General features: G+C 40.8%; 1 protein-coding gene across 14 annotated transcripts in view; it reads left to right on the top strand.

Moving 5' to 3' along the window:
- The window catches only part of MAP2K5 (mitogen-activated protein kinase kinase 5), a 270908-nt gene that overhangs the window by 215715 nt on the left and 41027 nt on the right, over positions 1-14166 (top strand). For 5 of the 14 annotated variants that reach the window (XM_081795850.1, XM_078448780.2, XM_081795851.1 and 2 more), the window contains one exon: positions 13995-14056. The exons of the other annotated variants lie outside the window; for them this stretch is intronic. In XM_081795850.1, the coding sequence (XP_081651976.1) occupies positions 13995-14056 (62 nt within the window). The remainder of the gene's footprint in view (positions 1-13994; positions 14057-14166) is intronic. 14 annotated transcript variants of the gene reach the window in all.

Below are 14166 nucleotides of genomic sequence, written 5' to 3'. Positions count from 1 at the left end.
TCTAGCAGAGGGTGACGTGTGAAGACGGGGATGAGAAGATTGAGGACCGGGAAAGGGGAAGGAAAAGAGGGAAGAGTCTACTTTGAAAGCACATTATTAAAAAGCTTCTAAGTTTTTCTGTCTGCCTTGTTTCTCCTACTGCTCGACCTCCACAGTGTATCTGTATTTTTCAATACAGGTCTCAACCTCTCAAACCTTCCGGGGATCACCCTATCCATAAGATAGTATCTCAACTTCTTAGCAAGGCATTTGAGTCTCTCACCTGTATTTATTTCAGCCTCACTTTGGGTCAGTCAGTGGTCTTCAGACTTGCTGCACGCTTTCACACCTGTGCTGGTGCCCCTCCCCCTGCTTGGAATGACCTCTTCAGCCTCTTCACCTTGCCTATGCCTAAGCATCCTCCAAAGCCCAGCTCACATGTCGTCTCCTCTTTGAAGCTGTCCCTGTTACCTTCCTACCTCTTCATCCTGCCACACTCCTGCCCAATGCTAGGTGGAATTCAGCATAGCATTGGTTACAAAAGCTTTGTTACAGTTTTTATCATACGGAATCAAATTTAGTTCTTGAGTTTGTCTTCTACTAGATCATGAAGTCATCCAGCCCAGGAATTTATCCCAACACCTGGTAGAGAGAATGGCCCAAGCAGGAGCTCAGTAAACGCTCCTTGGAGTAAATTTAAAAAATAAATAAATAAATAAATAAATAAATAAATAAATAAATAAAATATATATATATATATATACACACACACATATATTAAAAATATATATAATATATATTAATATATATATTAAAATATTAAAAATATATATATATTTTTTTTTTTTTCTGGCAGAGTTTTCCTACACAAAACTACTGAGGTCCATCCTATCCAGCAGAGAAGGGCCTCTGATCTATAACACAGCAGCTAAGTACAGAGGCCATCACAGAGAAACTCATTTCTTATTTTTTTTTCTTTGAAAATCTTTTTATTGAAATAATAAATTACTTAACAAACTTCACCCTTTTAAAGTATACAACTCAGTCCCAGAACATTTCCGTCACTCCACAAAGAAACCTAGTACCTGTTAGCAGTCACTCATAATTCCTCCGTCCCCTCCAATCTGTGGCAACCACTAATTAATCTATTTTCTGTCCCTGTGGATTTCCCTGTTGTGGACATTTCATGTAGATTGGGCCGTATAATACCTGGTTTTTGTATGTTTGGTTTCTTTCATTTAACATGATGTTTTCAAGGTACTTCCATGCTGTGGCATTTATCAGTAATTCATTCCTATTTATGGCTGAATAATATCCCGTTGTATGGGTATACCACATACCGTTTATTTATCAACTTTTTTTTTTTTTTTTTTTTTTTTTTTTATTTTTGGGACAGAGAGAGACAGAGCATGAACGGGGGAGGGGCAGAGAGAGAGGGAGACACAGAATCGGAAACAGGCTCCAGGCTCCGAGCCATCAGCCCAGAGCCTGACGCGGGGCTCGAACTCACGGACCGCGAGATCGTGACCTGGCTGAAGTCGGACGCTTAACCGACTGCGCCACCCAGGCGCCCCACCGTTTATTTATCAATTGAACATTTGGGCTGTTCCTGCTGTTTGGCTATTATGAATAACGATGTTATGAACATCTGTGTGCAAGTTTTTATGTGGACATATGTTTTCAACTCTCTTAGATATATACCTAGAAGTGGAATTGCTGTATCATATGAAAATTCTATTTAACTTTTTGATGAACTTCCAAACTATATTTCACAACAGCTGCCCTATGTTATATTCCCACCAGCAATTTATGAGGGCTCAAATTTCTCTACATTCTTGCCAGCACTTGCTGTTTTCTGTTTTTTGTTTTTGCTTTTGTTTTTGTTTTTAATTATAGTCTTCCTGGTAGATGTGAAGTAGGCTCTCTTATGGTTCTGATTTGTGTTTCCCTTGTAATTGATGATGCTGGGAATATTTTCATATGTTTATTGGCCATTTGAATAACTTCTTTGGAGAAAGGTCTATTCAATTCCATTGTCCGTTTTTAAATTGGGTTATTTGTCTTATTATTGAGTTGTAACCGTTCTTTATATATTCTAGATATGAGAGTCTAAATGTTTTCTCCCATTTTGTGGATTTTCTCTTCACTTTCTTGGTGTTCTGTGACACACAGAAGTTTTAAATTTATTTTTTTGGAACTTGAAACCATTCTGGTTTGATCAGAGGGTGGGCAGGCTTAAATCTCCACCCTATCTGTACCCACCTTTGGCACCCACATAAAAGTTCTTGGAGTTCCATTAATTATAGTATGAAAACCATTGATTGTATCCCGAACAGTCATTCCGTAAACCTGTATTAATCCCAGAGCTAGGTATTGGGGTTAGGGATGCAGTTGCTACCATTAAAATTTTTCTACTCTAGTCAGGGAAGCAGACCAGTAACAGTCATATCTAAATAGATCGCTTGAAACTGCCGGTAGTATAAGTCATGGGAGACTTGATGGCCTGAGCTCTCAGGAGCACACTGGCTCTTTTTTTAACCACACATAAATGGGTATTTACGACAAGGTTTTTAATGATGTTTGCAGATATGGAACTTCTATAGTAAAAAGTGTGGACAAGGTGCTGGGAAACACAGACAAGAGGGCTGATGATAGAGAGGATAACGTACCAGAGGTTTCTACAGAGAATGGGACCCCAAAGAGCAAGGGGGAGTTAGGCTCAGAGATACCTGAAGCCCCCACCAGGAGTTCATCATGGCTGCAGTGCTTGGCAGAGTTTTAACAGATGAGACCAGGGCCACATTTCAAAGGATCTTTACACTGTGCCTAAAAGCATTTTCGGGGGGCGGGGCATACCGAAAGCTTTAAACTGGATTGGTGGAACCAAATTTGTGTTTCAGAAAAATCACTGACCGGGCTGTGGAAGGTGGTTTGGGAAAGGCCCTTAAGGAAACTATAGTTCTGATCAGAGATTATGAGGGCTTTCACTAGCCTTAGCATGTTTGAAGAGTATTTAGGAGATAGAATAAACAGACTTTGGCAAGTAATTGGATGTAGGGGAGAGTGGAGAGGTGGAGTCAGGGATGAAGCATGCAGCTTGGGCAGCTAGGCCCTCACGGGCATGAGTCCCACAGAGAGAAAGACATGTTCACGGGAAGAAGACGATTAGCATTCTGTTCATAAGATGGCACCACGTGCCTCATTCAAGATGCTATTAATTCCTGTTCTAGACCCAATTATAAGTAGTTTTATCAACTAGACTCTAAGTACCTAGGCTTTTCATTTCTAGCTTTATACTGCTGCACCTAAAGTGCAGGGGTCACTTATGAATATTTGTTTAATGAAATGTATACATAATTATAAGAACTTACTACCTGTCTTTTCAAGACTTCAGAAGAACCAGTCCAAAAAGTAAGAGAGTATATGATGAGAAGGCACTTAACTAATATATGTGGTCCTTTATCGAAATTCTAAAGTCTAGCCTTAATCTCTATGGTTTACAGAATGTTTCCCCAGGGAAACATGTTGCTTTCCCATAACACTCCATTTTACAGATGAGGAAACTGAGTGACAGTCAAAGGATATGGCTCTTTCCACTTACTACACTATAACTGACCTTGCCAGAAGGAAAAAGTGGCAGCTGAACATTCTGACATCACAAAGAGAGATTATTTTAAAAGCTATAGAAAAAACAACTTAGAAACATTGCAGACATGCCCCAAGGGCATAGATCTATTGCAACACAGTTCGGTTTCGCTGTCTATAAGAATGACTCCAGGTCTTTAAGAAAGAATTGAATTCTATTCTGCATATCTGTTTAAATCGGCAGGAAGGAGCTTGACTCATTTTAGAAAGATTTATATATACCAAAGGTTTAACTCCTAAACCCTCCGGTTGTCTTAAAAAGATTCATTCATGGAGAATCACTCATTCCCAGACAGGTTACTGAAGGCTGGTTAACTGAGGAGCTGCTGGGCTATGAACACAGCAGGTGCTTTCTGGGGGCAGAGGGTTGGGGTGAAAATGGTTGCCTAAGAAAATCTCCCTGGAATTCAAAAAGTGGTATTAACCAACCCCAGAGGAAATAATATGCATTCACTTTTTTGCCTAGGGGACTTTGCCATCATTCTGGCTTCTGAAGTTAGTAAAAAGTAAAAGGAATCCTCATCCCCTCAGCTCCCAGCCTCCAAAGGCTGGCCTGTTCCTTTTACAATATGTAACTGCAGGTGGTTTACAGTGAGACAAGAATTGCTGGCCTGAGCTTTCTGATGTCCTATGCAGGCCCTCAGCTTCTTCCCACATAGCTAACACTCTGACCACTCCAGTAAATGGGTGTCGACATGCAATTCCATGATGTTTATAACTTGTATGAATTAGTGACTGAGGCATTAGAAACTTGGTAAGTTAATACAAGGGGATACACAATAGTCTTGTCCTCCAGCGATATTGCTAACTAGACCTGTATCCCATAGAGTTGGGAATATATAATTGGGACCCTGAAAACTGATACTCCTCTTTTATGTAAGGCAGCCTTTAGAAATCTAATACCTCCTTTGAAAAGTCCAGTATGCTTAAATTAATGCAGTTTGGCTGGTTTGAAGATTGAAAATAGGTTAGCATTAAGGCCATGATTCCTTTAGTAATTACTTTTTCTATTGGTAATAACTGTTTCTTTAGAAATGACATTAACATTCTACCAAAACACAGCAGTAATCCAAAAGTTAATGTTCTGTTCATTTATAATTATATTTAATTCATATTTATGAGTTGTCGGGAGGGAGGAGAAAGAAAGAAGTGAGTTTAAAAAATGTAACAGAAGAAACAAGTTAAAAGCAAAATTTTTCCTGATAGTCTGAAGGATGTACAAAGTCACCTAAATGGAAAAAAATAATTTCCAAAGACACAGTTATATAAATTCAGATTTTATTAGCTACTGCTGAAAAAAATCTGTATTTTTATTATTTCCTAGTGGCACTGAGTGAATTCAGTGGATAGACTTTCACCGTTTCTTCTTTTTCACTAACTGAAATATTAGCATAAACGTCCCTATGATTTAGATTTCAGTAAGTCAATTAGATTTGGGTTTTGTTTGTTTGTTTTTAACCAGGAAAAATTCTGCATCTTTAGGCAGTCATTGAACAAGTAGCCTTGTGTTGTTTTCTTTGAATTGTCCATGAAGCCTGATGTATTATTAATGAATTAATTTCTTGGTGGTGGAGGCGTATGAATAGCGTTCTGTGAATGGGCAGTTGCCTGGTGGGGCCAGTTTTGGCTGCTGTCATTTAACATGTGTTGCTCTATTGTGAAGTCTTATCCAGCCGTAGGACAATGCTCATTTAATCCACCATGATGGGACCTACACACCCTGAGCCCAAGTTGGATGCCAGGGTCAGTTACCCAGCAGCTCAGGCTGGGGCACTGCTCCGCCTCACTGCCGAGTTGATGTAATCATTTTGCCTGCCGTTCATTTTCCCTAAACCAGGGAAAACGCGTATGTGAACAGTGCAAATGTTCTCAAAAGAGATTCCAAACCGATCGGCTGGGTGTTGCCTCCATTCCAGAATGGAGGCAGCGTTCCAGGGAGTATAAGTTCCTTCCTTCCTCCTGGAAATGGAAGCGTCTGGGCCCCCAAGATCCCTGATGTTCTGAGGTCCAGAGTAGCAGATGGCATTATGATTTTCCAAATCCTGATGAACATTCTAACTGAACTTGTTCATTTCACAGTGTGTAGTTCTATTTTTTTTTCACTTCCTCCCCCTTCTTCCCTCCCTGTCTCCCTCTCTCCCTGTCTTTGTTCCTCTCATATTGACTAATTTTAAACCGACGTGCTATCTTCTTTACCCAGCTTTAAATTCCCTTCTCCCCGAGTTTATTGTTTGGAACCAGGTACAGCACAATTTCACATACCGTTTCCAGCCTTTGAGTCACAGCTCACACCGCCTTTGAATTTGTTTATCAAAATGTGTGAGCGGCTACCACCAGCACTCCTCCTCCACGGAGCCCCTGGAAGTTCAGCTTCCCCCTTATCCATAGCTTGCAGCACAGGTGGCAAACGGTGGTGATTATTCTAACAGTCGAGTGAACATCAGGAGGACATACAGTGTGACGATGTGGTCTTTGGATTTCAGGGAGTTCTCGGAGTCTGACTTGATGGTGTTATGGCTTGTTGATTTTTCAGGACACGGACCTGCCAGGTTCTTGCCCTTGAACGGTGTGTGGATGTAGTTCAGGTGTCTCCGTGCCAACCCCTTACCTATGAAAAGAGGAATAATTCCTTTCATTTCGGAATCTGTTAAGCGAGCGTTATTATTCTCCCGGAGATTTTCCTCTTTTGCTTTTGTTTAATATAGCTGATGATCTACCTGTAATCTAAGATTTCTTTTAATCAGCACTTCTGTACATAGAACCTGGTGAAGTGTGTATATTAACATTATAATTTAAGTCCGGGATCAAACATGTGTAGCTGGACTTTTCCTGAGGAAAAAAAATTGACCTCACCAGCATATGAAATTCAAACACTATATAGGGACAAGGTAAAACCACAGGTAGGAATTGCTGAATAATTACCTTTAGACCAGCCTGAGCAGGAAGCTTCCCACGAGGGTGAGCTCATTTAATGGTTCCTAAAACTCAATCTTGTGGATGTCAATGGTCATGCTTGATTATTTGCAGTAGTGTTTTATGGAAAAGCAATAGAAATGCATTGGGAGGCTACAGACAGAGAGGACAATAACGGGTTTTACTTTTGTAAATGAAATCCCTTTGGTATGAGACAAGCATGTTTTTTGCTGTTCTGCTTACGCCACGGAAAAGGGAGGTATATGTGGATGTTAGTGTGCAAGTATGTGTGTAAGAGCGTGGGTATGCTATTCATACAGACACCTATAAATATTACTGTGCACTATAGCCTATGACCAACAAGTGACCTAAAATAAAAAGAGAAAAAACAATGTTTATTAGCTTTGGAGAGAAAGCAACTGTAAATATGGTTTAAAAGATTAGTCCATTTTCCAGTTCTCTACTATTTTCAAGGAAATTTATAAAACATCAAGATCTCTGCCATAGGTTTAGAAAATCTCTAGGTAAATATAAATCTTCTACGTGACAAAAATTGTAGAGTAAATGATGGGTTAGTTTTGATGTTAATGACGACGTGTTTTCCTCTTCTCTTTGTATCTGGATAACTTCTGGAACATGTTTACGAGGAAAAAAAATAGGGAAAATCTTTATGATCTCAAAGTTCAGTTACCTACAGACAGATTCCTTTAGACCTATTTATTTATATTTTGTGGGTTTTATAAGCCATCAGGTTGTGATGTTTCCTTGGCTAACAGCTGGGTCTCCCTTGCTTTAAGGGCTTATAGGTCAGGTGGATGTTTCAGTAGCAGAAATTCAGGCCTTTTGCCCCTGGTGCCAGGTCCTTCTAAGACAAGTTAAATGAGCTGCTACTGTCAGCCCAGACCCAGTGGACAGAACTTCACACCAAAATGCCCACACGTGTAATTTGTCACATCTGGCAACCCAGAGCATGGGGTGACCCGGTGTGGAAATTGAATCATCTTTCACTTTCTCTGCTCAAGGCTTGATGTGGAATGGGGAGTAAAAGGAGGGTTTTCTGGCCTCCAGCCGAGGAGGGTCACAGACACTCTTTTCTGATGATGTCCATCTGCAAGCCTTCCTAAATTCAAAGCCTCATTCCCAGCCGCTGTCCCTCCTAACACCCCAAAGATTAGGTTGGTTGTGTCTGCATTGTGAAATCAAAAATACACATAATGGCAAAATACCGATTGTTTCCTCACAGAGTGACCATGTTTTTAAGTAAACTGAGTGTTGTTTATAAGCACTGACTGACTTTGTAAACTCCAATGTGTACTTACGGTTCACTCATATCTTAAACTGGGCTGCCTCATTCTCTGACTGACCAGGAGCACCTATCCATCTATTTCCCACCTTTCCCTCTCTGACAAGATGTGACTGTCTTCTCCCCGCCTACCCCCACCCCTGCCACAGTCTGTTGTAGCGGCAACTTACAGGTGCAAACACTGAGGACCTTCAAAATACTAAAACTGAGCTAATTTCCCAAAATCTACCATTGGATTACACTTTGGACACATAGATTTTTTGGTTTGTAGATAAGCTTCTGTGGAGATCTTTAAAGGTGAGGGTGCTTTTTCTGTGTCTTTTTTTTCCTCTTGTTTTCAAACAAACCAGGTTTCCTCTTCAGTCAAGAGGAGACTTATCTGGATCCTGCAGGTGTCTCGTGAAAATGCTATTTTAAGGCAGTGAACAGCGGAGACTCAAAAACCAATTTGGGGTCTAACAAGGCAAAATTCTGTTCTGCCTGACGTGAAGCCACTGGAATTACAAACAGCCTTTGACCCCAACACTGTGGACAAAAGTGGAGCAGTCTAAGAGAACCGTGGCAATTAGCGTGAGTCCCAGTGTGTAGGAACAGAAATCGTTGGGCCAAGCCAAAGGAACATCAGGCTTGAATTAGAAAATTTATTTTTTAAGTATTAGTGCATAACTCACTACTGATCAGACTCCACGTGCTGTTAACTACCTACTGGCTTGATGACTTGAGGTCTAGAAATGGGCTCTTAAAAATGTTGGAAGGCTTGCCATATTCTGTTTAACTTGCCAGGCTGGTTTAATCTAACCACATCCCAACTGATCATAGAATTCACCAGCTGGCCAACACCTTGATATTTTGAGAAGTGGCCCTTCTGTCTTCCTTCTCTTACTGCCAGTAAGTATAAAATCTTGGTTTGAAGGAATGTCTGTTTTGCACAAAGAGAAGGGAACAAGACACAGATTAAAATGAATGCCAAGCCCTTACTTGGCCATTTCCTCCATCCTGCAGGGCTGTTTATTAGGGGTGCACACCTTATCCCCCTGAATAATATACCAGTTCTTTAAGGTTATGGATTAAATATCAGTCATCCCAGAATGCCAGGCTCAGAGCCTTTCACATGGTAGGTGGTCAAGAAAACTATTGACTGAATGAACCAATAAATAAGTAATGAATGACTATCATTTTTTTTTTTCAGAGAGAGAGTGCGTGCATGTCAAGTGAGGGAGGGGCAGAGGGAGAAAGAGAGAGAGAGACTGGGTGAATCTTAACCACACTCCACATTCAGCGCAGAGCCCAACATGGGGCTCTATCTCAGGACCATGAGATCATGACCTGAGCCGAAATCAAGAGTCAGACACTTAACCAACTAAGCCACCCAGGCGCCTCAGACTATCATTTTTATACAGTATTTCATGTCTGTGCCTTATCAGTGTCTGAATTAACTACCATATCCTTGTCAGGTTTCATTGTGATATTAATTATGAGTTAAAGGGAAAAATTAAATCCTCAGGTTATTTTCTTAAGCCAAGTTCCCTTAACTGCTTTCCATTTGAGTAGTTATGCCAGCCTTTCCCCTTACATAAAGCTAAGCTCTGCCAAGAATCCGGACCTCATCAGAGTTTTTAAAAATAGGTCCCTACCTTTTTCTTTCTAAACGTTCTGTTTCAACATCATTTTAGATTCATATGCAGCTGTAAGAAATAACATGGAGAGGGCCTGTTCACCCTTCACCCGGTTTCCCCCAGTGGTAGCAGCTCATAAACACAGTACAATGCCACAACCGGGATATTGACATGGATAGAATCCACTCAGTTTATTCAGATTCTACCAGTTTTCTACGTACTCAAGCATATGTGTGTGTGCACATGTGTGCACAAATGTCGTCATGGATCTTTTCAAAGCCAAGAAACATCATAGTTAAAAAAAAAAAAAACTCTACTTTTAAAATGATGATCTCTCTTTTAAGTAAGTGATTCCAAAAGCCTCATCTGTGTTTTCTGTGTGTCGAGTACCCAGCCTATCTGCCCGCTCTCAAGTCATAAAGTGTGCTTATTGACATACTTAGTCTGCAAGTGAACTAGCAGCAGCAGTGACTGGAATCAGACCTCCTTCTCCCTCCCCCCTCCCCCACTCTTTGACTGTGCAGGTACGTACACACACACACACACACACACACACACACACCAACTCAGATTTTCTGCTGCTTGCCTTTTTTTATGCCTGAGTACCTTGCTGACAAGTGCTAATAACAAAATACCCAGAGAGAGTCCAGTTGAAGTTAGCATACATTAAACATTCTGAACTTGTCCTTTTGCTCATAGATTGTGCATAATTAATAATTAAACAGTTTCAGTTGTAATGGGTTGACCTTCCTGAACTGTTCATTATTCACAAGGCAAAGGCATCACTCAAACTTTTTTCCCGTTGTCCTTCGCTGTTCTCTAGCCTGCCACGTGCTTGTGTTCCAGTTGTTTAGCAAAGGGGGCTGACCAGGTAGTTACAGAAACCTCTGAGACTTGGAGACTGTCCTCCTTGATGACCAGAATTGCTTACTGAAATGGTTTATGGCAGCTGTTTTTATATAACAGTTGCCGGCTCGATAACAAGATCCAGCCTGTGTCCCTTTAGCAGGACTCTAAAGTTGATTTGGGACTAGAATCTCAGGTTAAGGCTTCTGGTTAAGGTTGTGTCCACTGCTTCATTCCATACCTCTGCCCTTAGAAGTTCAACAGAAGAGCTAACCCCCCAAAAAAGCCCTTAAGGTGAAGTATGGCACCCAGGGTCTTAAAAAAGAGTGACTTTTATTAACAATTTAGTCAGTTTCAGCCAGTCCTGAGAGTTATTAGTGTAACTGCTTCTCCAATTCGCGCTTATATTTTCGAAATGTATTTGTTCATCTTCCCTAAACCCATATTTGGCAGAGGACATTTTTGATAAGTAGCAGCAAGTACTTCACTAGATCCCTGAACCCCCTGGCATGGTTCTCAGTCTCCCTCTAACCTGGCGGTGACTGGATGCTCTCCCTCCCTGGGAGCTGCAGGGAAACTGGGACAGCTCCACTCTGAGCTGAGCCTCCCTCCCTCCTTCGCGCACATTTGAATTAGATAATGAAATAGGCAAGTTCTTAGAGGTGTTTTACATGCTGATCTAAATAAACTTCTGATTTTACTTGCTTAAATATGAGAAAAGTATACTTGAAAATCCTCCAGTGTGGTAAATACTATCATTTGCTTTCCTTCGGAGTGTTAACTGCCTGTGTGCTTTTGTGGAGTGGTGAGGCTCTCAGAGGACTCCTTTGCTCCCCCTCCACCCCCATGTTGGTCGTGGCATTCTGACTGCCCCGCCCCCCCCCCCCCCCCCCCCCCGCCTGCCATTCAGTCTTCTGTATCTCAGAAAATTCTCCTTTGAGGTATGCAAGAGACATGGATTTTTAAAAGGAAAAGAAATACCTGGCATTATGCATGTGAGATTAGAATTCCTCCCCCCCCCCAACCGCCCCCCTGCATCTCTGATGACTGATTCTTTCCAGGCACCCCTGAGAGGAGAATCCACTCTCTCTGGTTCTGTAAAGTCGACTTGGGCTGGCATTTTCACAAGTGAAATAAATTATTCATGGGTACCACCCAGTGTTCCTTAGTTTTATGTTATGAGGAACTTAACAGGCTACAATATCAGGTCTTAAATAAAATTAACTACCCATGCAAAGATGTCACATTTCCTCGTCTTGTTTCTCATCCATGTTAAAATGACATCTTCATCAAGTTGCCTAGTCTATAATTCATTAATTTACTCTTGGTATCATACTTTGAAATGAGGTCCACAATGACATCATTTTATACCAGGATCTTCATAGAAAACCGGCCCAGAATTTTAACCATCTTGGTAAATATTCAGCCACATTAAGGCAGCAGGCTTTTCTCTTCCTAAACATTGCATTTTAAATCAGCTACTACTCAGACACTTCCAGTACCACAGCCTTCAAAAGAATCTCCGAAATGATGACTGAGGGGACTAACTACCTGATCAGAGCCCATAGTTTTTGTACCTCAGACTTTGAACCATTTTTTTACTAATAGTTTTTGAGACAGTGAAATGTCATTTCTTGAACTGGGCCTCGTAGGGTCTTGCAGGCATGGTGATATATATGGCTTTCCTAAAACAGGCCAGGCTGAAATTGATATCATGTTTTATTTTTGCTCTTCAAACCGATGGGACTTCTGTGACCATTTTATAGTACCTTTATCGAAGACTTGTCATTACTGCGTGCCTTGTTTCTTTTGAGCGGACTGTTTCATCAGCCCCCCGTTTTTCATGTCGTCTCTGTGTAATGCCTGCATGTAATCCTTTGAACTTGGCAAGATTTTATTTCACTCCCGTTTTCCTTTGTTTTCCTTTCTTCTTGGAAACCTTTCTCTAGCGATGAGAATTTTAAGTTTATGATCACTAACTAACCCTGCTCTGGATGAACAGAGTAAATTCAAAGAGAACAGATATGCAAAATCTAAGAATCATTTTGTTCACATTCCTTTTCTTTTAACCTCTTTGGATTTTTGGGGTTTGTTGGTTTTTGGTTTTTGGTTTTTTTGTTTTTTGTTTTTTGTTTTGTTTTGTTTTGTTTTTTTTGGCTGCTCTGACCCCCTCAGTTCCTTTTGATTTAATTGTGTTTTCCAGCAGTTTCCAATTGTTTGAATTGGAAACAAAGCCTTAATAAGAGTTCTAGTTAATTTTCTGTCTTGTAATTACCGATCTCATTTTTCTGATAATTGGCCACAGCAATTATATGTATATTTACTAATCACATAGGAGGCTGTGCAATTGTATCTATCTGCCACCATTGATAATGACACGCATATTGCAGAGGTGCTTTTATCATCTTCTTTTTTCCACTACATCAAAGCTATTTCCTCTCGTTCTCAATAATGAATACATGCATGCATTTGACACAGTTGTGTGCTAGAGAAATTGTTTGGCTCCCACCAAATGCTGCATGCTCTGAGTTTCTTGCCTGCAGCGCTGGAAGGTTGTATGTAATGATATATTGCTCATCCAAATGGCCAAAGCACTCCAAAGCACAGTGAGATTAAAATAAGTCATTCCTTTGTTAATTTAAATAGGTGCATGTATCATACTTTGCAGGGCACTTTGTGTAGGGATGTCAGAGAGGAAAAAAGCCGCCGAAAGGTATTTTTAATAGCAAATGAGAATAGATGGGAATGGAGTCATTTGCAGCTGCCTACTTTATGTGGCTCTCTTGTTCCAACTGTAGGTCTAATGAGATGACTGTTAAAGTACTCTGCAGTGTAATTTCATTACATCCTGAGCCGTTACACTATAAACACAGTGGCGCTCTCTGTCATTCTTGGAAAAACTCCTAAATTCTTAAAGCCTTCCTTTGCAAATGGTAATGGGGTCTGCTCCCTGTGTTACCCGGTGGTTGTCATTTGTTGCTGTGTTGTTTCCTGCTCATTTGAGTGACTCCCACCTCCACCCCAGTTCTGTTTGGTGGTCAAGGTGGGAGGTTTTCATTGTGTCCTTAATTCACTGGTTTTCTCCTATGACGAGTTTGCCTGGACTGGCAACTAGGCTAAAATTCCTTTTCAAGAAACAGCTTCTCCCATAAAAGCCTTTCTATTCAAGTAAAAAACAGAAACAAAAACAAAAGCAAACCGACCCACATGATTCGGCAGGCAGTTAAGATCGGTTGAATATACAAATAAATGTAAATAAAAGGGAAAGTGTAAATAAATAGCAAATCCAGTAAAAGAAACAGAGGTCAGCACAAGAATAATTTCACAGCTCTTTGTTAATTACAAGACCATTTGTGTGTTACTTAAATAATCATTAATTTCTCATTTACACTTTCGTACCTTCTTTCCTACCCTGTGGCTATCATTGTCCTTTTTTCACCTCCCCTCCCTCTTTGCTCTCATGTTTCTCACTATTGTAAAATGTGTGTGGCTTTAAATTTGGCGTTTTTACATAAACATGTGGGAGAGGGTGTCGACAGTCTTTTTAATTGGACGAGGCCTTATTTTCCTTTCCACATGTTGGTGAATCCCTGTTATATATTCTGCTGCTCCTTGGTGGGAGGTGGGGGTGGATATAAAGGAAGAAGAGGAATTGTTGTGACTTTTGGTGACTTGTTTCTCCTCCATCCCAGGATTCGCCCGTCCTTCCGGTTGGAGAGTTCTCCGAGCCATTTGTACATTTCATCACTCAGTGGTGAGCCCGTTTGCAAACATGCCATGCCCTCAATGTAAATGATACATGCCATTAACTCTGCGGCTCCGTGAGACCTTATGGCTCTCCCTGCTTCCTTTTGGAGACGGGAG

Source organism: Panthera onca, chromosome B3 (genome assembly GCF_046562875.1).
Source record: "Panthera onca isolate mPanOnc1 chromosome B3, mPanOnc1 haplotype 2, whole genome shotgun sequence".
NCBI classification, from domain to species: Eukaryota; Metazoa; Chordata; class Mammalia; order Carnivora; family Felidae; genus Panthera; species Panthera onca.
This window is presented reverse-complemented; position numbering and strand designations above follow the sequence as displayed.